Source organism: Tauraco erythrolophus, chromosome 28, assembly GCF_009769465.1.
Source record: "Tauraco erythrolophus isolate bTauEry1 chromosome 28, bTauEry1.pri, whole genome shotgun sequence".
NCBI classification, from domain to species: Eukaryota; Metazoa; Chordata; class Aves; order Musophagiformes; family Musophagidae; genus Tauraco; species Tauraco erythrolophus.
In genome coordinates, this window is record NC_141492.1 from 6,275,940 (window position 1) to 6,296,499 (window position 20,560).

At 48.7% G+C, this 20,560-nt stretch overlaps 2 protein-coding genes across 6 annotated transcripts; both read left to right on the forward strand.

Moving 5' to 3' along the window:
* The first annotated feature begins 847 nt into the window (after window positions 1–847).
* On the forward strand, window positions 848–14,992 carry NCLN (nicalin). Of its 5 annotated transcripts, none has more exons than XM_086627720.1 (16): window positions 848–1,028; window positions 3,795–3,985; window positions 4,204–4,348; window positions 4,969–5,063; window positions 5,287–5,367; window positions 5,570–5,673; window positions 6,114–6,202; window positions 6,382–6,521; window positions 7,606–7,784; window positions 8,000–8,087; window positions 8,182–8,220; window positions 8,337–8,500; window positions 9,133–9,186; window positions 9,269–9,347; window positions 10,703–10,802; window positions 14,294–14,992. In XM_086627720.1, the coding sequence occupies exons 1-15, from the start codon at window positions 848–850 to the stop codon at window positions 10,760–10,762; spliced, it is 1,689 nt and encodes a 562-aa protein (XP_086483846.1). In that variant the 3' UTR covers window positions 10,763–10,802; window positions 14,294–14,992. The 5 variants fall into 5 exon arrangements, with proteins under 5 accessions (XP_086483846.1, XP_086483842.1, XP_086483845.1 ...); XM_086627716.1 differs by lacking the exon at window positions 14,294–14,992 and adding an exon at window positions 11,805–14,284; XM_086627719.1 differs by lacking the exon at window positions 14,294–14,992 and adding an exon at window positions 13,834–14,284.
* Window positions 14,993–16,251: 1,259 nt separating this feature from the next.
* On the forward strand, window positions 16,252–19,517 carry LOC147526804 (activated RNA polymerase II transcriptional coactivator p15-like). The gene is made up of 4 exons (XM_086627858.1): window positions 16,252–16,323; window positions 16,624–16,740; window positions 16,953–17,061; window positions 18,901–19,517. The coding sequence occupies exons 1-4, from the start codon at window positions 16,252–16,254 to the stop codon at window positions 18,978–18,980; spliced, it is 378 nt and encodes a 125-aa protein (XP_086483984.1). The 3' UTR covers window positions 18,981–19,517.
* The last annotated feature ends 1,043 nt before the right edge of the window (window positions 19,518–20,560 follow it).

Below are 20,560 nucleotides of genomic sequence, written 5' to 3' on the forward strand. Positions count from 1 at the left end.
CAGCATAGTCCCATTCCTGCCTGGGTCTGATAGACACCCAGTGGGGCTCAGAAGGCACTGCCAGCCTGTGCCTCTCATTCCTGCTCTTCTATTCCCTATCCAAGTGAAAAGCCGGAGCGGCACCCAGATGCCTCCTCTCCCCTGCAAGGAGGCAAAAGCCACCCAAGAGCTGGGGAGGAGAAGCTCCTGATGACTTAAAACCTACTGGCCCAGCCTCTCAGCAGGTGGTACTGAGCTTCCAGCCCGTATGTTTGCAATAAATCCAGATGATAAGAACGCCCCTGTTTGGTTGATTTGCTGTGATTTCACCTTACTGCAGGTCAGCACCCAGTGGCTGGCCCCGTAGCAGGCGGCCTCCAGGCAGCAGCCCGGAGGTCTGATGCTGCCGAGGGAGGCAGCGAGGTGGCTGGTACGGGACAGGGCTGCGCGCTGGAGCCGGGCCAGGCTGCCCGCGGGGCGCATCCCTTGGCTGGGCCCCGCTCCCGGGGCCGGCAGGAGCCCCCCGTTCCCCTCCCACGGCAGCAGGGCCCGGAGAAGGCGCTGCGCCGCGCCCCGCACACGCGCGGGCGCCGGGCGCGTTCGCCGCCGCTGTTCTGCGACGCGTGATACGCGGCTCCGCGCCGGGGCCCGCAGCTCCCGCCCGCCGCGCGGAGCGCCCCCTGCAGGCCGGGCGGGGCGCCGCGACTACAGCTCCCAGCGCCCCTTGCGGTAGTGCGCGAACTACAGCTCCCGGCAGCCTGCGGGGCGGGGGGGGGGGGCGCGGGCGGAGCGCGCTGCGTCGTGCGTGCCTCGCCGCCTCGCGCGTGCCGGGGGAGCGGGCCGCAGCGGCGGGGCCGGGGCCGCGGCCATGCTGGAGGAGGCGGGCGAGGTGCTGGAGTCGGTGCTGAAGGCCTCATGTCTGCCGCTCAGTTTCCTGCTCTTCGTGCCCGCTGTGCTGCTCCTGCTGGGCCCGCCGCCCGCCGCCGAGGCTGCCCACGAGTTCACGGTGTACCGCATGCAGCAGTACGAGCTGGGCGGGCAGCCCTACGGTGAGATACTGCGCGGCGCGGCCGGGCTCGGTGCGGTCGCCGGCCGGCACCAGGCTCCGGCCCACCGGGAGGGCGAATCCCGGCAGTGGCCCCCTTCGCGGCCGAGGGAGCCCCGGGGAGGAGCCCAGGGCAGGCCGCGCAGCCGGAGGCGGCCCGGGGAGCGCGACCCGGTCCGCAGGAGGCAGCGGGAGAGCTCGGGGGGCCCCGAGAGGCTGCCGCGGGCCCGGACCTGAGGGAGGCCGCAGGCGGGCCCGTCCGGCCCAGTTTTACTGCCCAGTCTCCGCACAAGCAGGGGGATGCCGAGAGCGCTCACGTAGTGACCGAGGGGCGTCCTTGGACCCGGCTGTGTCCTTGCAGGCTCCTGTCTGTGGGCCGAACTCTCTGCGTTTCAAGCAGTCCAGCTGCAGCCCTCTTGCGCACTGGGGAGCTTGGTCATGAGCTCGGTTTGGTTCTCTTGCCTTGACTTCTCTGTTGACAGGTTGATTCTTCTTCGCTCTTCTTCAGTCTCCATTAGCAGTGTCTGTCGCTCCGGTGTCTCCTTATTTGAAAGTCCTTTCTTTTACAGTTCTTCCTTTATGTTTGACCTCGAGTTCCTCTGTTCTGTTGCTTCCAGGCTGCTGATTGTGCAACATCTTCGAGTCAGAAACACAACCTGTTCTGCAAATCATTGAAGTGTTGTAACCGACAGCCTCCACCCGCCTGTACTCACTAGCCCAGAATCAAGCGCTGTTTCTGAGTCTTCCATAGATATTTTGTTGCAGATCAGGGCACATATTCTGTCCGTGAGTGACTCTTCCTGCTGTCTATTTTGTGGCCAAAGTTTCAGACTTATGTTAACAGTCTGGCATTACAGCCCCACATTTAGTCTCTGCTATCCATGAGACGATCTTTAGATCTTTCAGATCTTCATAAGATCAAACATCAGTAGAAGTTATGAAATGCCAGTTATGCCTGCACGCTTTGTAAACACTACAGTGTTACAGCCACTACTAGTGACCTCTGAGTATCTAAATTTTCTTCTGGATTCTTCCATCACAGTTTCTCAAAATATGTCCACATCTTGAGACCTTTGTTGCTGAGAACTTCACTAGATCTGTGGTAGGCTCTTTCATGGGGATATTAAGCGTATTTCAGAAGTATTTTGTGAACTCTCAAAAAGCCACACGTTGTTTTTTAAGATGCCTACAATTAACTTTTTATGCTGTTTCTTTTTCTGGAGCTTTTTGTCTTGGTGGATTGTGTATTTCCTTTGTTCCTTGCCAGCCCGTTTGGCTAGCTGATGTTCCTGTTCCATGTGTGTTCTCATGCCAGCTGTCCTTCAGAATAAAAGCTATTTATTGTTCCACATTCTCATAGTCTTTTCCAAAAAGACCAAATAGAGATTGCTGCTAAGCCTTTTCTTGCAGGGGGTAGAAGAGTTTTTTGTTAACATCAATCATAGAGCAATTTAAGAACAAACTTGGACTTCTTCTAATAATGTTACAATAGAACTCTTTAGATTGTAAATGAATGATTATTAAACAGTTCTCTGTAGAGAAACTACAGAAAATCAACTTGTCTCGCTGTGCTGTAAGAAAATACTGTTGGGTCTGCTCCGCTTAGATGTCAGAGGATTGTGCTGGGAGCAGACTCTGGATTCACACTTTGCTATGTTTACATATCAATGTTTTGGGAATAGTGGCAGGATTATCCTCATTATGGATTGTTTTCCTTTGATCAGGGGGGCTATGGTTAATGTTTGTTTGTTAGACAGTGTAGGAGCTCTATGTGGAGAATTCAGACAGTCCCCTAACTCTTTTTCTGGGTGTATGGCCCTCTGATACTCTGCAATGGAAGTACAGATTTTTCTTGTGTAGGTGATCTGACCTTTGATGAGACCAAACTAGTGTTACAGTTAAGTTAAGCCAGGTTTAAATCTAACCTTTAGCAACACTCCTGTTTGGCATAGGCTGAGATGCCTTCTGAAGCACCTTGCTCCTTCCCTGACTGCATGGGGACCTAGTCTGATGAAGTCTTCAGTGTAGGTGCCAGAGTTACAGAAGAAGAAATTGGATTTGGAGCATAACAAATTGTAAGGTGGATTTGAATGTCTCTATACAAGATGTCTTTGTGGTCCTCTCTTGGAGAATGCTGGAGCTGCTGGCAAGCTGCCAGGCTGCTGTTCTCCCAAAGGACTGCATTTTCATGTGGAAGATTTGATATGCTGAAACTGAGAGTAGGAGAGAGGGAGCGGTTAGAAGCAGTCTGCTCATTTGTAATTTTCTCAGCCACAGAACATCCCAGTGGGTGAGCTAGAACAGCCCTTTGGATGGACGTGGGGTAGCCTTGTGTCCTTTCACAAAGTGGTTCTGCACAACTTGCATCCTCTGCTTGCAGACATGGTCCTAAGCTTGAGGATGCAGTAGGCTGCATAGCAAGAGGCCAGACTTTCTCCAGATCTGTTGCTGCCTGCAGGTATTAGGTGCAAATACCTGAGCAAACAGGTAGTCTGCGTGGTTGTGGTGGGGAGGAAGACTAGAAGGTGGTCAAAGGTATGTAGTGCTGGAGTAAGGGGAGCCTGGCAGGACTTGGCTGCACAGATGTTGGTTGCTCTGATGGATGCCAGGAGAAAACAGAGATCTCCGTTGCTTCTTGAACGGGGGAAAGAGACAAACTTAGCTTTCTGCATCGGGCTGTCAACAAGACTGTTCTGAGAAGGAGCTAGGTTCAAGCAAAGGGGGTGTGATGAAATCACTTACAGAACCTCTTGTTGATCTCTCCTCACAGGCACCAGGAGCGCAGTGCTTAACACAGAAGCCCGCACTGTAGAAGCGGACGTCCTGAGCCGCCGCTGTGTCATGATGCAGCTGGTGGATTTCTCCTATGAGCAGTACCAGAAGGCTCTCCGCCAGTCAGCTGGTGCTGTGGTGATCATCTTGCCACGATCTATCTCTTCTGTCCCACAGGATGTTGTAAGGGTAAAAAAAACAAGTTCCCTTTCTCTTCCAATAGGAGATGTGTTTGAGAGGGAGAAAGGCTTGGGTTGCTGCAGGACTGAAAGCTCCTGTTGTAACACACAACAAATCAAATTCTAATTTTAAAACTTACCTTTCTGTCTTTGCTTTGGTTGTTAATTTTTTTCTTCCCTCATGCGTGTTTAGCAGATGCTAAGTTTGTGTCTCACTTAAATCCTCAGCAATTCATGGAGATAGAGCCGGAAATGCTTGCTATGGAAACCATTGTGCCAGTCTACTTTGCAGTGGAAGATGAAGAGCTGCTGTCTATCTATGAACAAACGCGGGCTGCTTCTGCGTCACAGGGTTCTGCCTCGGCTGCAGAAGGTGGGTTCTAACAAGTGGAGGAAAGGTTTAGAGGAAGACAGGCCTGATCCCACCTCTGGAAGTAGTCTGCTGCATCATATGCAGCGTGAACCAGTGTTCTGTTGCCTTCATGTTTATTCTGTCTTTGTTAAAGTGCTTTGGGATTTAATGGAACAAAACCACAATATAAGAGAGAGTATTATGTGATTACGTAACACAGGTGCACGGAGTTGAGTTATCAGCTTCACACTGTTGCAAGTAAGATAGAAAGCAAAACTCAGGTTAAAAACAGCATTGAAGATGTGAAGTGACTACAGTGTAGAAGCTGAAGCTTTTTGTCTGGCCACAAGTCAGTTCAGTGCTTCCAAGTGTTCCCTTGTAAATAACTTTACTATCTTATTGACCTGCTGCTCGTGATTAAATTTAGGACTGCTGGAGAAAAGTTTTTGTTTCAGCCAGCTTGAAATACTGGGATTTCAGGACAATGAAAATGCTTGGTCACCAGGATTCCGTGTCAGTGCATAAACCCAAGCGACAAGTGAAAAGGCTTAAATGGTTTAAAGCTGGTCTCTTCAAAGCTCGGTTAGCAAGGGAAATAAAGGGATGAAACTTTCTCAGGTGTACTTTTTTTTTTTTTCTAGTTCTGCTGCACACGGCAACTGCCAATGGCTTCCAGATGGTGACCAGCGGAGCCCAAAGCAAAGCTATCAACGACTGGCTCATACCCAGCGTGGAGGTGAGTTGTATACGGATTCAAACTGGCAACATTGATGGAATGTCTTATTTATCATGAGACATTTGGACTGATAGGAGAAGTCAGGGGTGTCTCAGCTGACTAACTGTCTGAAGTCCTCAGAACTGAGGCCACTGCAGACTCTACAGGCATGCAGAGGTCAGGCTGTCTTTGTACAGGCGCACAAGAGGCAATGCTGAGTGACACTGATCTCCTCCTTCTGCAGGGAAGGCTGACAGGGCTGGGTGGAGAAGACCTGCCTACCGTTGTGATAGTTGCTCACTATGATTCTTTTGGAGTGGCTCCAGTGAGTATTCTTTCTTCCTGCAGCTCTCTGCATATTCCTGTCTTTTTTCCCGTGTGGCCTTTGCCCCTATGGTTTTTCTTGGCCTTAAAGATGTGGGGCAGCTATAACCAGAGCATGGAGGTGTGCTATCTTGAAGGCTGCTCTGGTATGTGAGAATAAGTTTGGGGTTATCACCTTGTCTCTGTTCCACTTCATCCTGCAGTGGCTGTCACATGGTGCTGACTCCAATGGCAGTGGTATCTCAGTGCTACTGGAACTTGCCAGGCTGTTTTCCCGGCTCTACACCTACAGACGTACCCATGCTGGGTAAGAAACTGCCCTATTCTTGCTTGAATGTGTGTAGCTGAGATTGGATACGAAGGGCGTTCGCTCCAGACCTGCAGAGTGTTACAGGTGGTCCTTTACTTTCTTTACTCTGTTTTGTTTCCCTCCGAATACAGCTGCTGTTAATGACCAATCTCCTTCCTCTGGTTTCTTTGCGGTAGCTCTGTTCAATCTTGGGGAAAAATGGAGGGAACGATGTAGGAAGTAGATTCCATCCTCAAGCACTGGGAATTCCCCCCTTTTACCCTGTCCTGACATGACCTTAGTATGCGGCATGTCAGAAGTGTTTGTTAACGGACGGTTTGCCTGGAATGTCACGTGCTAGCTGTTGTGATCTCACCGTGCCTCCAAGGCCGAGTAAAGCAGTTCTGCAGCCATGGAGTGCAGTGTGCAAACACTTTCCTGTCTTTTTTGGTGGGCAGGTACAACTTGCTGTTCTTCGCATCTGGAGGTGGCAAGTTTAATTACCAAGGAACCAAGCGGTGGCTGGAAGACAATTTGGACCACACTGGTGAGTAAGGAGCTGGCATTCCAGCATGTGCTGTGGCAAAGCCTCTGTTAATACGATTGTGTTAAGTGTCTAGTATGTCAGCCCTCCTGTGAGAATCTCCTTGTGTGGGCCTTGCTTTTTGTGGGATGGAAATCTCAGCACAAAACATAGCAATAAAGGTTTGGATTTTTCTGTTCCAGATTCCAGCCTGCTGCAGGACAACGTAGCATTTGTTCTCTGCCTTGATACTCTGGGCCGAGGCAATAGCCTTCATCTCCATGTCTCAAAGCCTCCCAAGGAGGGGACCTTGCAGCATGCGTTTCTGAGAGAACTGGAGATGGTAATGAAAAGCATTTTAGGTAGATGGGAATTCGGGACTTACTATGGGGAGCTGCAGCTCTCCAAGAGAGGAAGGAACGAAGATGTGAAGAAAGGGTGTGCCATTGAAATGTTTCAAGTATTGTTTACAGTCATTTGATTTGAAGTGCAGGCAAATCCTCGTGCCACAGTCCCAAATGAATCATAGAATGATAGAATGGCATAGGCTGGAAGGGACCTTAGAGATCATCCAATCCAACCTCCCTGTCATGGGCAGGGACGCCTCTCAACTAGATCAGGCTACTCAAGGCTCTGTCCAACCTGGCCTTGAACACCTCCAGGGAGGGGGCATCCACAACTTCTCTGGGCAATTTATTCCAAAGTCTTAGCACCCTCATACTGAAGAATTTCTTCCTAAGATCTAATCTAAATCTGTTCTCAATCAACTTAAACCCATTTCCCCTTGTCCTATCAGTGGACACACTTGTAAAAAGTCCCTCCTCAGTCTTCCTGTAGGTTCCCTTCAGGTATTGGAAGGCAGCTATTAGGTCCCCCCGAAGTCTTCTCTTTTCAAGGCTGAACAATCCCAGCTCCCGCAACCTGTCCTCGTAGCAGAGGTGCTCCAGCCCCTGGATCATCTTTGTGGCCCTCCTGAACACACTCCAGCAGATCTATGTCTCTCTTATGGTGGGGACACCAGAACTGGACGCAGTATTCGAGGTGGGGTCTCACAAGAGCAGAGTGAAGGGGGAGAATCACCTCTCTTGACCTGCTGACCACGCTTCTCTTGATACATCCCAGGATGCGGTTGGCCTTCTGGGCCGCATGAGCGCCCTGCTGGCTCATGTTGAGCAGACTAGATATGCTGGATTTTCCACTGCTCTTCCTTACGGCTTGTTGCTTGCAAAAGCTACCCTGTAGTGACATTAAAACAGCTTCTTTTGGCATAAAACCAGCTTTTTAATGGCAGTAACTGCACCTTACAGGTGGAAGTACATTTACCATCTGGAATAGAAAAAAAATTGGGTCTAGGTGGACTGGGCAGTGCAAGATGGGACTGTATAGTGGGCAGCATGACACTCTGGATGGCTTGTCCTTTCCCTCAGGTTGTTGCCAGCCAGTTCCCGGAGGTGAAGTTTTCCATGGTGCACAAGAAGATAAACTTGGCTGAGGACATGCTGGCGTGGGAGCATGAGCGTTTTGCAATCCGACGCTTGCCAGCATTCACCATCTCCCATCTGGAGAGCCACCGGGACAGCCTGCGCAACAGCATCATGGATAGGAGGTTAGAGGCCTTAGGGAAGGCTGCAGTTGAAATCCAGCCCAGAAACACAAGTTGGGCTTATGACTGCCTGTGCTGTTCTCATAGTCAGAGGATGGGTGAAAAAACACTGAGAGCTGGGCTCTGGATTCAGGCTCATGTTTGATGCAGTGAAATAGGGTGGTTTCTAGAGGAAGCTGATCCCATTGACAAGTCCATAATCCCCTCTTTTGCTTTAGGGCACGAATAGACACTAAGGCACTAACCAGGAATACTAGGATCATTGCTGAGGCTTTGACAAGGGTCATCTACAACCTAACAGACAAGGTAAGAGCTGCCCATTGTGCAGCGCTAGCCAGATTTGTGCTGCCCAGCCAAGCTTGCTCTCACCAATAGGCTGAGTTTGTTTTTTCCCTTGCAGGGAGCACCTGAAGATCTGCAGATCTTCACAGATCAGATGGTGAGCACAGTGCATTTTTGTAACCTATGAGAAGAAGGAATCAAGAGTCTGGGAGAGAGGTGTGGTCTTAGCTTATGTGTGGTTGACTTCCTGTCTTTGGTGGTATTTTTCTGCAGCAGATCCAGCAGGAGCAACTAGAATCAGTGATGGACTGGCTGAGCAGTCAGCCCAGGGCTGCCCAGCTGATTGATAAAGATAGCACCTTCCTCAATACCTTAGAATATTGCATGGGTCGCTACCTGAAGGATGTCAAACAGCATCATGTAAAGGCAGACAAACGGTAAGAAAAGAGATGAAAGAACCAGCCCAGACATGCAAACTGGCTTTCCCCTCCAACAAATTTTGTCTCTGAGCTACAGGTTTTCTGGCTTCTTGGCAGGTGGTTGGAAGTGATTGCTCTTCTCTGTTCTCCTGTCAGTTTGGTTCATGCTCTTGTCTCCGAGAGAAAGCTTTTCATCATTCCTCACAGCACAATAACAAATCTCAGCAGCTCCCTCTGTCTGAGGAGTTTGTTTTTTCACTGTTTTGGTTCCACTCTTCCCACTCTGAGTGCTACTTCTCTCTGAATGCAGGAAAAGAACTAACGTCCCCTAGAGAGCTTGCTTTAATTGCAGAAGGGCAGCTTCCATCCTGTCTAACACGCTTGGCTTGAAGCAGTTTAATGAACCCAGTGAGGCATCTTCCACGTGCCTCTTCTGAGACACCTGAACAGCACGTGTTCTGCATCGTATCCTTAAGCTTCTGATTGTAGGAAAAGAAAGACTTTGACAAGTAAAATCAGTTCAAAACTGGTATGCAAGGTGGTCATGCTTACCTGTCTCTAGTTGGGTGAACTCCTTGGGAACAGAGGTCTGGGTGGTACTGCAGCGTCAAGAAGTGTAATACAACCTGAAGAATTTCTTCTTTTCACAGGGACCCTGAGTTTGTTTTCTATGACCAGCTGAAGCAGGTGATGAATGCATACAGGTATGGAATTCCCTTGGGCATGTTGCCTCACTCTGTGGCAGTAACTGCTGTAGCAATTTCATGTGTTCTTTCTTTATTGCAGGGTCAAGCCAGCGATCTTTGACCTGCTTCTGGCTGTCTGTATTGCAGCCTACCTTGGTGTTGCCTATGTTGCAGTGCAGGTAAGAGAAGCAGGAAACGCACGTATTAGTTGCCTCATAAATCACGTGAGCTACTGGTGCTCACACGGTCCCAGCACCAAAGTTGGAACAATAATGCCACCCTGCTCTAAAAGTAGTTATCCAAAATTGCTGGCTGTTTTGATGTGTGTGTTTTTCAGTATCTTAGTTGGCTGTGCTGAAGGCAATCTCTTGCCATTGTAGTGTAAAACTTTTACAGAGCTCCTTCTCTTGGTCAAGGCTTGTTAAGTTGTTTTGACTGTGTGACAGCTTCTGACCGAAACTTCTCAGGGTAACTAAAATGTGCTGTAATCTTAAAAGTTTGCAGCTTGCAGTAAGTTAGGAGTGTTGGCAGATCCTTCTAGTATCTGAACTTCGGATGCAGCTTAGAAATGCATCTTCAGGGATTTGTTTTGTTTTGTTTTTTTCCCTAATGAACCCATAAATATATCCTTTGTCCATACTCCTGGAAATGTGATACTCCATGCCTTGGACAGCCAACTTAAATTTAGTGGTTTTAAGTGTTAACAAAGCCACTGTGAACTGGGCTTCTGGCCCTGACTGGGTTTCCTGAAGAACATGAATGAAAGGGAACTGTTTTAGGTCAATATAAATTTTGATGTCTTCATGTTATTTATGTTTGTTATTCTTTTGGGGAAACAACAAGCAGTTAAAAGTCTCATGTAACAACATAAAGATATACTTTGATTTCTGTCAGCTGTCATTACGTTTGTTATTCCAAATTATTTGAAGCCTGCATCGTTATATCTGTCAAATATCTGAAGTAGCTCTTATCAAATCAAAATGAAATTAATGAAAGCAGAATCAAAAGAGGAATTAAGTGAATTTCTAAGTCACTGGTTGAAGTGGTGAAAGAGAAGATCCAGTCAAAGGCTTGTGAACTACTGAGAATCTGTGTGTTTGCCTGGTTCATTTTTGCATTCCTGAAACTGCTAGCAGCAGCGTTTCTGTAGTGAGAAATATCATGCATGTATTGAAATCTGAAGCTTTCTATTCCCCTTCAAAAGGAACAGAATTGCATCCAAAAAAATGTAAAGCCTTTAACAAATGCTTGCATCTTCACAATGGAGTGATACAGGCCTGCACAAACACTTCTGTAAGCCATCGCTTTCTGTACAACTTCAAGTAACTGGCTTCATTGTAATAATTCCTTCTAATTCACCAAGTCCCACTCTGTCTTCAGGATGAGAGTGCTAGTGGGTGATCCAAAGAAGGTACTGCAATTGCACATTAGTATTATTTTAAGCCTTCTAGTAAGTTTTCTCTTTGTGTAGAACACAGTCATTTTATTAGAATTTATAAGGACTCATGGTTACTTATTTTCCTTCTATTTCCAGCACTTTGGTCTCCTTTACAAGTTGATACAGAGATTATCTCTTAAAAACAAGCAGCAGTGAAGCAACGAGTCATCACCCATACAGCAACACTGAGCCATCGGTGAGCCCATCAGGAACCTTCTGCCTTCCATTGAATTCTGCTGTTTCTCTTCCTGTCTCCTCTTTGCTACTCTATAGAGGGGAGGAAGGCAGAAAGAAAATGAAAACTTAACTCTTATGCACCTGTTAAGTGCTTTTCTTCATCTTCTTCCCCTGACTTGCACCATGTCTGTTTTCCTTTGCTTTTTGGCGAGGGAGAGGCTCAGACACTTCAGTAGTTCCTGCAGGTTGTTTAAACACTGAATGGGTGATTCTGAGCAGCTCCTGTGAGTGTAAAACCAAGTCCAGCACCATCATGGATACGTGTGCTATACAGCCAATTTGGAAAATTAAACTACAAAGTAGAGTGTTGTATCATCTCTGCCCAGCAAACAAGGACTCAGAGCAGTTGTTTAAAAGAAAAGAAGTGTACATGCAAATTAAAGAAAATACTACTAGCATGTTTTCTTATGGCACCTCTTCCTTAAGTTCACTGCCTGGCTTTAGGAACGTGGGCTGAGCAAACAGTGTCTGCAGCCAGCGTCTCGTTGCATTTTGTTTAGACTGTGCAATAACTCATTCCCTTTTAGGAGGTGCACTGTAAATTATCTTCTTGACTGTTATTGACAGAATGAGGAAAGATTGTAAGAACCCTAATGCAAGGAACTCGTTTTAACAAGGACAGGTTCTCTCCTCTCTCTGTTGGAGGATGCATTTTGTTGTGTACTTGATTTAAAGTTTACGGTCCTTGAACAGTTCAGAGCTGCCACCACTGTGCTAAACTATGCTTGGTTTTTAAGGGGTGTTCTACAGTCCTAGCTGCTGCAGGGTCATGTTCTGTGCTGTTCCATGTATTTAAATGAGCTGGTTACTTTAATAGCAAGAGCAGCCCTGCTCCTGCAGAGCTCTGGTCTATAATCCCTTCAGTCTTCATTCCTCAGTTTTCACTTCTAGATGGGTTCTGGATTTTGGGGTGTTTTCCCAAGTTCACCTGCATCTCAGGGTCTCATTTAATGTTTTTCAGCTCTATTATTTCTGGAAACACTGTTCCTGGCCTGCACATATAAGCAAGTTCCCAAAGTGCTTGTTATTGTCCTTTCATGTGTTGCCCCCAGTATGTATGAAGGGAGACAGGTCACTTGGCCATTAAAAAGCAAAACAAAATAAAAAATGAAGTTTTATGGATGTCATTTTAAACATGGCCGTTTCCAGAACTGTACCTAAGAGAGTGTATCTTGGAACATATGCTCTCTGTTACTTTTAGCCTTGAGCAAGCCTTATTTTTAGTTTGGCGATGCTTCTGGATGGAGAGAGCTAAGTAGTTGTCCAAAATAGTAGCCAGTGCTGTGCAAAGATCAGGAGGGCCAGGTAACCAGTTGCTGAAGCATTGTCATCATCTTAAGTCTTTCCTGAATTCTGCCATCTGAGATAAGCAGGCAGGATACTTGTCACCAATTTCTGGTAAGAGCTGAATGCCCTTTCTGGGCAGTGTTGCACTTTGTTTACCCCTCAAGTTCTTCTGGAAAATACATCAAGATACTGATTACAGTCCTAGGCTAGTTGTGGTTCTAGATGTCCTGATTGAATACTACTGTCCTGCCACTCAACAATGTTTGAGTCCTTTCTGTAATTTGTTCTATGCACATGAGGTCTCTTCACAGACCACGGTGACTACCTTTTTTTTGTTTTAAATGACTACTTGTATTTAAAATAGCATCTTTTACAGAGGCTGAGAAGCTGTTGTGAGTTCAAATGAAGGTGTACCCTTTTTTTTGTATGCAAGGAAAATTCAAGCTGTGCATCCTTGTCTGCTGTGTGTGCACTTGTTAGAAAAGGGGTTGTTGTGGCCAGTCGCTGTTCTTGTCCTTTGGATGAGGACCAAAGCGCTGATTTCATCCGTCTTTGTTTGTTTCACTGTAGTCTCCTCCTTGGAGTACCCTTACCCCATGATGTGTGCTTTCTGCTACTGTAAACGTGGAGCAACTTGTTCTTTAAAGGGTCTTTTCCAGGAGAGCATGTCAGTGGCTCCCTGTAATATCAGCAGGCGGCACGATACCAAGCGCTCCTGAAATATCAGCCCGACAGGGAAACGCCTTTTTTTGATTTTTTTGAGTGCTTAGTTAAAATGTGTCTCTCTGCATGCATGAAGTGTTCATGACACTCCTCTGACAAATGAATTTATAATGACTTCAGAAATTGCTGGAGTGGCTGGAAGATGAACCTTGATTGTTTTCCACTGGCTTTTATGCTCTGCCCTTAGAGACTACATATGTTGTGCTATGGGAAGGTGCATGCTCTGGACTGTATAGGTTCAGAACACGCATGGTACAGTGGCTATTTGAAGAACTTCTCTGTAGGTTCTGAATACCTCAAAGTACTTTCACAGGCCTCCAGCTGCATCATACATTTCTAGTGTGTTACACTTGAAGAGGGAGTGTCCCCCCTAATCCAGCGGATTACTTAACCAGGCTTCATGAAACTCCGTTACTTCACTGAGGAAAACAGAAAAAAACAATTATTAACAACCCTGCTGCAGCTTGACTTGATGCCTACAAATTTGCAAGTAGTGGGTAAGAGAGAACAGAAGAGGCCTGGAGCATTCTTCGTTGCAGTGGAGACTGTCAATGTTCGGACTTCCAGATGAGAAGTTCAGAATCAAAAATTTCCACCAAGGCAACCCAGTGTGGTTGCAGCTGTGTCCCTGTCAAGGTAGTAGTGTTAGAGCAAACACTTTAGCTCCTTGTGGCCTCAATAAACTGCCAACACTCCTGATGCAGCGCCAGAAGCCAGTGGCAGCTGTCTAAAAGAAAGGTGAATAGAGGTAAATGAGGAGAGTTCATAAACCTGAAGGGCAATTGGGATAGTACATTGCTCTCCCACACAAGGATAATTTGTCCTATAATCTGATAAGGTGCATTTTGTGTATCTCCAGCTGGCTGCCATAGAAAGTAGTTTTTACTACAGATAAAGGTTTATGCTTTTGATCAAAATGCATGTGCAGTGAAATGTTACACACTCGAATCTGAGATAGTCAAATTCCAACTTTCTCATAGCTGGAACAGAGTGCCCATCCTGAAAGTGAACTTAGTTCTCACGTTGCTGTTTCCTTTGGGAAGTTGATAGAGAAGCTTGTAAATAGACCCTGCTACTCTGCTAGGTTTTGAAAAACAAGCAAAATGGTGCTGATCCATACTGCAGCATATCTGATCAATTCTGTTGTGAACATGACACACAAAGGCAGAAATCCAACAGCTGTTCTGGTAAAATAAAAGTTCTCCACAACATTGCGGAAGAGCTCTGCGTAGCTGATTGTTGTTGCCTCTATTTTTACCGATCCTTTTTACCAGGAGTTTGCCTGGTCTGGAAGGAAGAAGCATGAAAAGCATATGTCCACATATACATAAGCGGCTAGCAGTTGATGCTTCTAGCCATAAAACAATTTTCTTTGCTATCTGTCTGACTTTACCTATGCTGTCGAAGTCTGCAGCTCACAAAAATCTGGTTTTCCAACAGGATGTAAACACTGGAGCTGTTAATTCCTTCTGCCCACTCCCACCCACACGTGCACTAACGGGGACGGTAGGCGAGTAGTTTGGACTGTTGTAGTGGATCTCCCAAACAAGAGAGATCGGTTCATCGTTATGAAATAAGTGTTCTTGTGCAATATGAACTCTACCCTTGTACTCACTGCTAAGAGGAAAGACCTTGAAGTCAAAATGGAACTAGGTACCGCACTATCTGTGGCTCGAGGAGTCACCACAATGTATTTAGACGTTTAAAACCACAGATACCCAAAATTGTTGTGGGACTTGGTTTTGGGGGTTTTTGTTTGTTTTAAATCATGCACTGTCATGTTCATAGCACAAGCCAAAATACTGGGCTTCTCCTGCACCTTGTGGCCAAGCTGGGATTTGCATTTAAGAGCCATTCGGTCTTGACTTACTGATGTGAAATGACGGGATCAGATCATTTCTATACATCTCAGTAAATTGGGCCTCTGGGTGCTCAAGTGTGGGCTCCTGCTTGCTCACTTTGATCTGTTTAGTTTCCATTTGTAGTTATTGGATAGCAACTCTAAGGTTATTGGAATATTTGCAGCTCAGGAAAAAGAGTTGATTTACCTAGCAATGTTAACTCAATTATTTCTCTCTTGTGTGTCCTAAAGAACAAATGTGTATTGAGGTAAATATTTAAAAGCTAATAGAAAATTCAATGCAGTTGATTTTTTTTTCTGACTATAAATGTAATAATATTTCAGTATTTTAACATTTTTCATTTCCTTATTTGTTTGTCCCTTTTTCCCTTGGAAAAATAAACTGAGTGAGTAGGTTTGATGAACAGATTTGTTGGAGAACTATTTGCTGTTGGAAGCTTAAAAGACTGGAATCCCCTTGCATTATTTGAAGGAATAGACTCCCTGCAAAAAGGGTGTGTTTAAGAGCGTACATCATCCCTTCTATATACCTAAAAGTAAAACAGTATTGCAGAAAACATTTACAGACCCTGAGCAAGATCCCAGCACCTTGAGGTGAGCAAATTCCCATTTATTCAAAGGATTTGTGCTGATTCAAAGCAATTAAAGTTTCTATGCAAGACAGCTTCAATACTGTGAAAAACTGCCTACCCGAGGAGCCAACGCAGTATGCGAGTAGTCGAATGTTGTGCCTCTGCCATTGCCACTCATCAACTATTTATTCCAACGATCAACATTGCAAGAGATCTGTTCCCTGAGCATGGCTCAGTCTACGTCTTAACAACCAGCGCGGTCACAGCTGCAGAGCGGCAGAGTGACTTGTAAACACGGCAGAAGGGGGAGGAGAGGCTGCGCGTTCCTTCTGCTTCCGCCTATGGCCGCGCAGCGGGGGCTTCTCCTCGGCAAGGCCTTTCCAGCATCAGCTGCCCCACCTGCCCCCCGCGTTGCGGGGACGTTCGAAGTCCCGCCGGGGTGCGTGGCTTCCCTGCGGGCTGCCGAAGGAGGCCCGGCCTGCTGCTGCGGGAGCCGCCGGGCCAGTCTCCCGCCTCCCGGGGATCGCGTCCCCTGCCGCGTGCCCGGTGCTGCCCGGCGTTCGGGTGATGCGGGGCCGGGCGGGGGAGCCCAGCCCGCGGCCGGGCGGGTTCCGACGCAACCGGAGCGCGTTCCGGTGCCCGCCGGCAGCAGGGCCACGCCCGGGCCGGGCCGGCTCAGCCCGGCGGCGGCTGCCGGCTCTCCGGGGCCGCGCGGGCCCGCAGCCCCCCGGCCCGCTTCGGCGCTCGCAGCTGCCGCCGCGCGCTCCGTGAGGCGGGGCACGCGGGCAGCGCCGCAGCGATTGGCCGGGGGGCGGGGCGGGACGAGCACGGAGCTGCCCTATTGGCGGGGCGGGGCGGGGCGGGGCCCGGCCAGGCGCGAGCCGTGCTGACGAGGGGACGGCCGGCCCCGGCGGCCCCGGCCGCTCCTGGGCTGACTCGCAGCGGCGCGGGGCGCCTCCCGCGGGATGTCCAAGGCCGAGGAGCTGGTGGGGACGAGCAGCTCGGAGAGCAGCCAGGAGGAGGAGGAGGAGGGGAAGGTACCGCTGCCCCGGAGAGAAGGGAGAGCCGCCCGCAGAGCCTCCCGGCCGAGTGTCGGCCTCCAGAGCCAGCGACACGCCTTTCCTGCCCGCACCGCGGGGCAAGCAGGGCGGGGGCCTGGCAGTGCCCCTTCGCCCCCCGCGGCGGCAGCAGGGGCACCGGGCAGCTGCAGGGTGCCCCGTAGCACGTGTGCCTCAGCGTGGGCCGCGGAACCGGTGCGCTGTGGAGGCTCAGGTGCTGCCCGGAAGGGCTGCGGCTTCTCAGACCAGGCTGTTCAAACTGGTGATCTCTCTTTCTAGAAAAGAAAGAAAGAAATGTCTTCTAAGCCTGAGAAAAGGCCGAAAACAGAGCCCAAACCGTCAAAGGTGACGGAAAAGCCTCTGGGACAAGGCAGTGAAGAGGAGGGCATGTTCCAGGTACGGAGGGCAGGGCTGGCTCCAGGAGCGCAGCCGCCTCCGCCTCTTGGCACGGTTCCCCTCTACCCCCTCCGCTTGCCGCCGCGGTAGCTGAGCGGGCCGCCCGGCGCTCCGGCTGCTTCTTCACGAGTCCTCTGGCGCCCCGAGGGGCCCCGCGGGCTGAGGAGCCGCTCGCGGCGGGGCGGGTGTGACGCCGGTCTGTGTCGCCGCAGATTGGGAAGATGCGTTACGTCAGAGTGTCCCGCTTCAAGGGGAAGGTCCTCGTGGACATCAGGGAATTCTATGCGGACAAGGAGGGCGACGCGAAACCGGGGAGGAAAGGTACAGCGGGTCCGCCAGGTGGCAGCCGGGAGCCGCGCCGGCTCGGCGGGCGGGAGAGCGGCGCGGAGCGGCGCGCGGGGGGTCGGCGCGGTCTCGGTCCGGGCGGCGGCGGCTGACGGGCGAGCGGCCGGGAGCCGCGGGCGAGCGGCCGGGAGCCGCCGGCGAGCCCCGCAGCTCGGCACGGCCGCTCGGAGCAGCGGCGCGGGACTCTGGTGCCGTCGCTGCCCAGCCGTCCTCTCGCGGTTGGCAGCGGCAGAGCCGCCCGGCGGGGGAAGGGAGGGCGACAGCGCTGGCTCCGATGCTGCTTCCTTGGGTCGTGCTGCCGGCTGACAAACTTGCGGTTTGGTGCTGCTGATGCCCAGGGCAGAAAGGTGGCGTTTTGTGTGTTTGGCTCTGATCCGTAATGGTGGAGCTGTGCTCGGCAGGGAGAGCCTCCCAGCAGTGTTGCCATCCTCCCCTACCTGGGTTGCGACAGGGAGGTTAAGATCCTTCTGCATCCCTGCCAAGACACACCAGTGCTGCTGGTTTAGGTGCCCTTATTCTTTCAGCAAGTTGCCTGACAATGTGATATAGTGGCACAATTTCGGTGGCACATCACAGCAGCGCTACCTGGTGATACAAGCAAAGGCAGATGGAGAAGGGAAGACGCGTTTTTCTCCAGAGCTCATCAGCTCATGAGTCAACACTCAGCTTAGGCATTTCGGTTTGGGGCTTTGCCAGTGACTTGCCAGCTTGTCTCATAGTTCACCAGCCCTGCACTTTTTTTCACCTGCCCTGTGTGTTGCACCCAGCAAAGCTTCAGTTAATGTGGGGTTTCCTGAGGAACCTTTCAGTCCTTGCTATGGATTTTTGTGTCAGAGCAGACTAATTTGTTTCAGCTTGGTTTGCTTCATAACCACTAAGCATGGTTTTCCTTCCAGAAATTAACTTCCTTCAGAGAAGTTACAAGTGTAAATTACTCACTTAGAGGGAACTGTGTACCCTGTAATGAAAATGGGAAGCAAAGCCCTCAAGCTTTTCTGTGCCATTGGGGGCAGAGAGGGAAAGGAGCGTTGTGAACTCCTTCAAGGCTGCAAAAAGCACACCCCCAATGTAAGACAGAAGATGTGCCAGTTAAAACCGAGATCATGAAGAAATGTTTTTTCATTTAAATACTGCCTCTGCTGTTTTTCTAAAGAGTTCTTAGTCCCTGATCTCTACCTAGAGAATTTAATAAAGCTTGGACCCTAATTCTTTAATGTGATTCTTAACAAAGCCAAAAGGAAGACGTTAACAACATCTGGCTGGAACCCATGCAGCAATTCCACTGCTGTGTGTGTTTTGTAAGGGAGAGGGACAGGACATCAAGACCTTATCTTTGCTGGATCTAAAAAGAAGCCAGTTTTTCTCTAGTGTTTAAGCCACGCTAATGATTTCTTGTTAGCAGCAGGTGTGTTTTTCTTTTTTTTTTTTAATAGAGCTAGAGTTGGCATTATTTCCTTTGCACAGCTGAAAGGATGGTGTCCTAACTGCCGTGTGGAGTAAGGTTCTCCTAGAATTTCTTCCCAGCTCACATGGGTGGGAATTTGTACTAGGAAACAGGCTAGAAGGGGCTGTGGGACTCTTGAAAGGCAACTTGAGCTTATATTCTCATATGATGTGATAGCATTGAGTACTTCTTGATAAGGATGCTGAAGTGCTCGCACAACTGCCATGCTTAGGAGGCTGCTTCTGTTTCTGGTCTCTGCCTCCTCAGATTCCAACTTTCCCTTCTGTAGCTAGTCTGAAGGAAACAATCTGGTGTGCTACTTGATGCTTAACCCTTGCTGCCTCTGAAACTTCTCCTTCTGCTGTTGCTAGGGATTGCCCTGTCTGCAGAACAGTGGAACCAGCTGAAGGAGATAATTCCTGAGATTGATGCCGCAGTCAAGAAATTATAAGATGAAGAATCTTGGACACCTTCAATTTGTTTCCTGACAACTATAAAGACAAGGATTCTTATCTGGAGCCTTCCCCTTACCTTGCTGAGGTTACCTCACAGAGGTGGTGGTCATGCTGAAGAGACCAGAGACTCTTCTGTTTTTCAAGAAGTAGCTTGTAATGAGCACCTGGAAATAGAGCCAGTGCTGTGAAGTGAGACTTCAGTATCTCTGGTCTCAAGCAGACTTGAGGTACGTGCTGGTGAGTGACATGACCCAGCCTGGCTTTCTGGGGTGGATGGCTTCAGTCTGCCTTGTGGAGTGCTGTAACTGCTCCACATCTGTAACTGTCTTCCACTTGGTTGATTGTTGTGTAAGATGGTTTGTATACCTCATGGTGCCATTCTCTGTGTTTCCTCCACGTGTCATTCTGGCTATTTCAAGTACTTTCTGTGTTGGTGAGGGTTGTTTGGTGTTTTTTTGGGGTGTTGTTGTTTTGTTGGTGGTGGGTTTTTTTGAGTGAAGAAAGATATTATTATACGTTTGCAACTGGTTTGTCTGTAGAGGGTCAATATACACAATAAATGTGTTTGCATTATAAAAAGGAGAGGCATAGTGTTTCACAGGCTGGCACCTCAACTCTTTGTTTTAGGCATCCTTCTTTGGAGGTTGCTGTTGGATTTCCCTTTCAGAAGGAGAGCACACTGTAGTGTTTGTTCTCGTGATATGTTCCCAATAAACCTGCTATACAGAAGCAGTCAGACAGCAGCCTACTCCAGGTCATGGGAAGGGCAAGCTAGGATGTGAATCATTCAAAGGTACTGGTAATTAGGAGGTCTATTAAATAGATGGGAAATCAAAGGCCTACGGAGGAAAAAGAATATTCCTTTCCCTGTGGCAGAGGAAAACAACAAGCTATGGAAAGACTGGAGAGAGAGGATATTTTATGCTTGAGCTCTAAATGGATGCCACTCTGGAACAGCTGCAGCAAGCACAGCATTCCTCAGCAAGACTTCTCAGACTCTTCAACAGCTTGCATCTTCCATCTATTTTTGGTTTTTCTCTTGTCCTGGTTTCCATAGTATCTGAATGCTTCATGCTCTTAAATATATCTGACACTTGCAACACCTTGGTACAGTAGGAGGTACTAAGGCCCTTGCTCTATGGAGGTGCTGGGACTGTAACAGCTTTAGGGCTGTGTGGAAGATGTGGGGTGGAGCAGTGAACTGAAAGGCTTAGGCTGCCCAGGGAGGTGGTTGAGTCCCCATCCCTGGATGTGTTTAAGAATAGGGTGGATGATCTACTTAGCGATATGGTTTAATGGGGACTAGGGACGGTTGGACTCGATGATCTCTAAGGTCTTTTCCAACCTAGAAATCTATGAAACTAGGCTTTCCTAAATGCTGAATTTGTAACTGCTGGATTTACCTTTCACTAGGGATAGCAGGATAAAAAAAAAAAAACAAAACACAAACCTTTTGTCATAAAACTGTCTCTTAAAAAAAAATTTTGAAGGGCTCAGTGCTGTAGCTGCTTGGAGCAGGAGTGGAGATGGGTAGACTTGATGACTGAGGCATTCTGCTCTAATCCTGTGTTCTCTA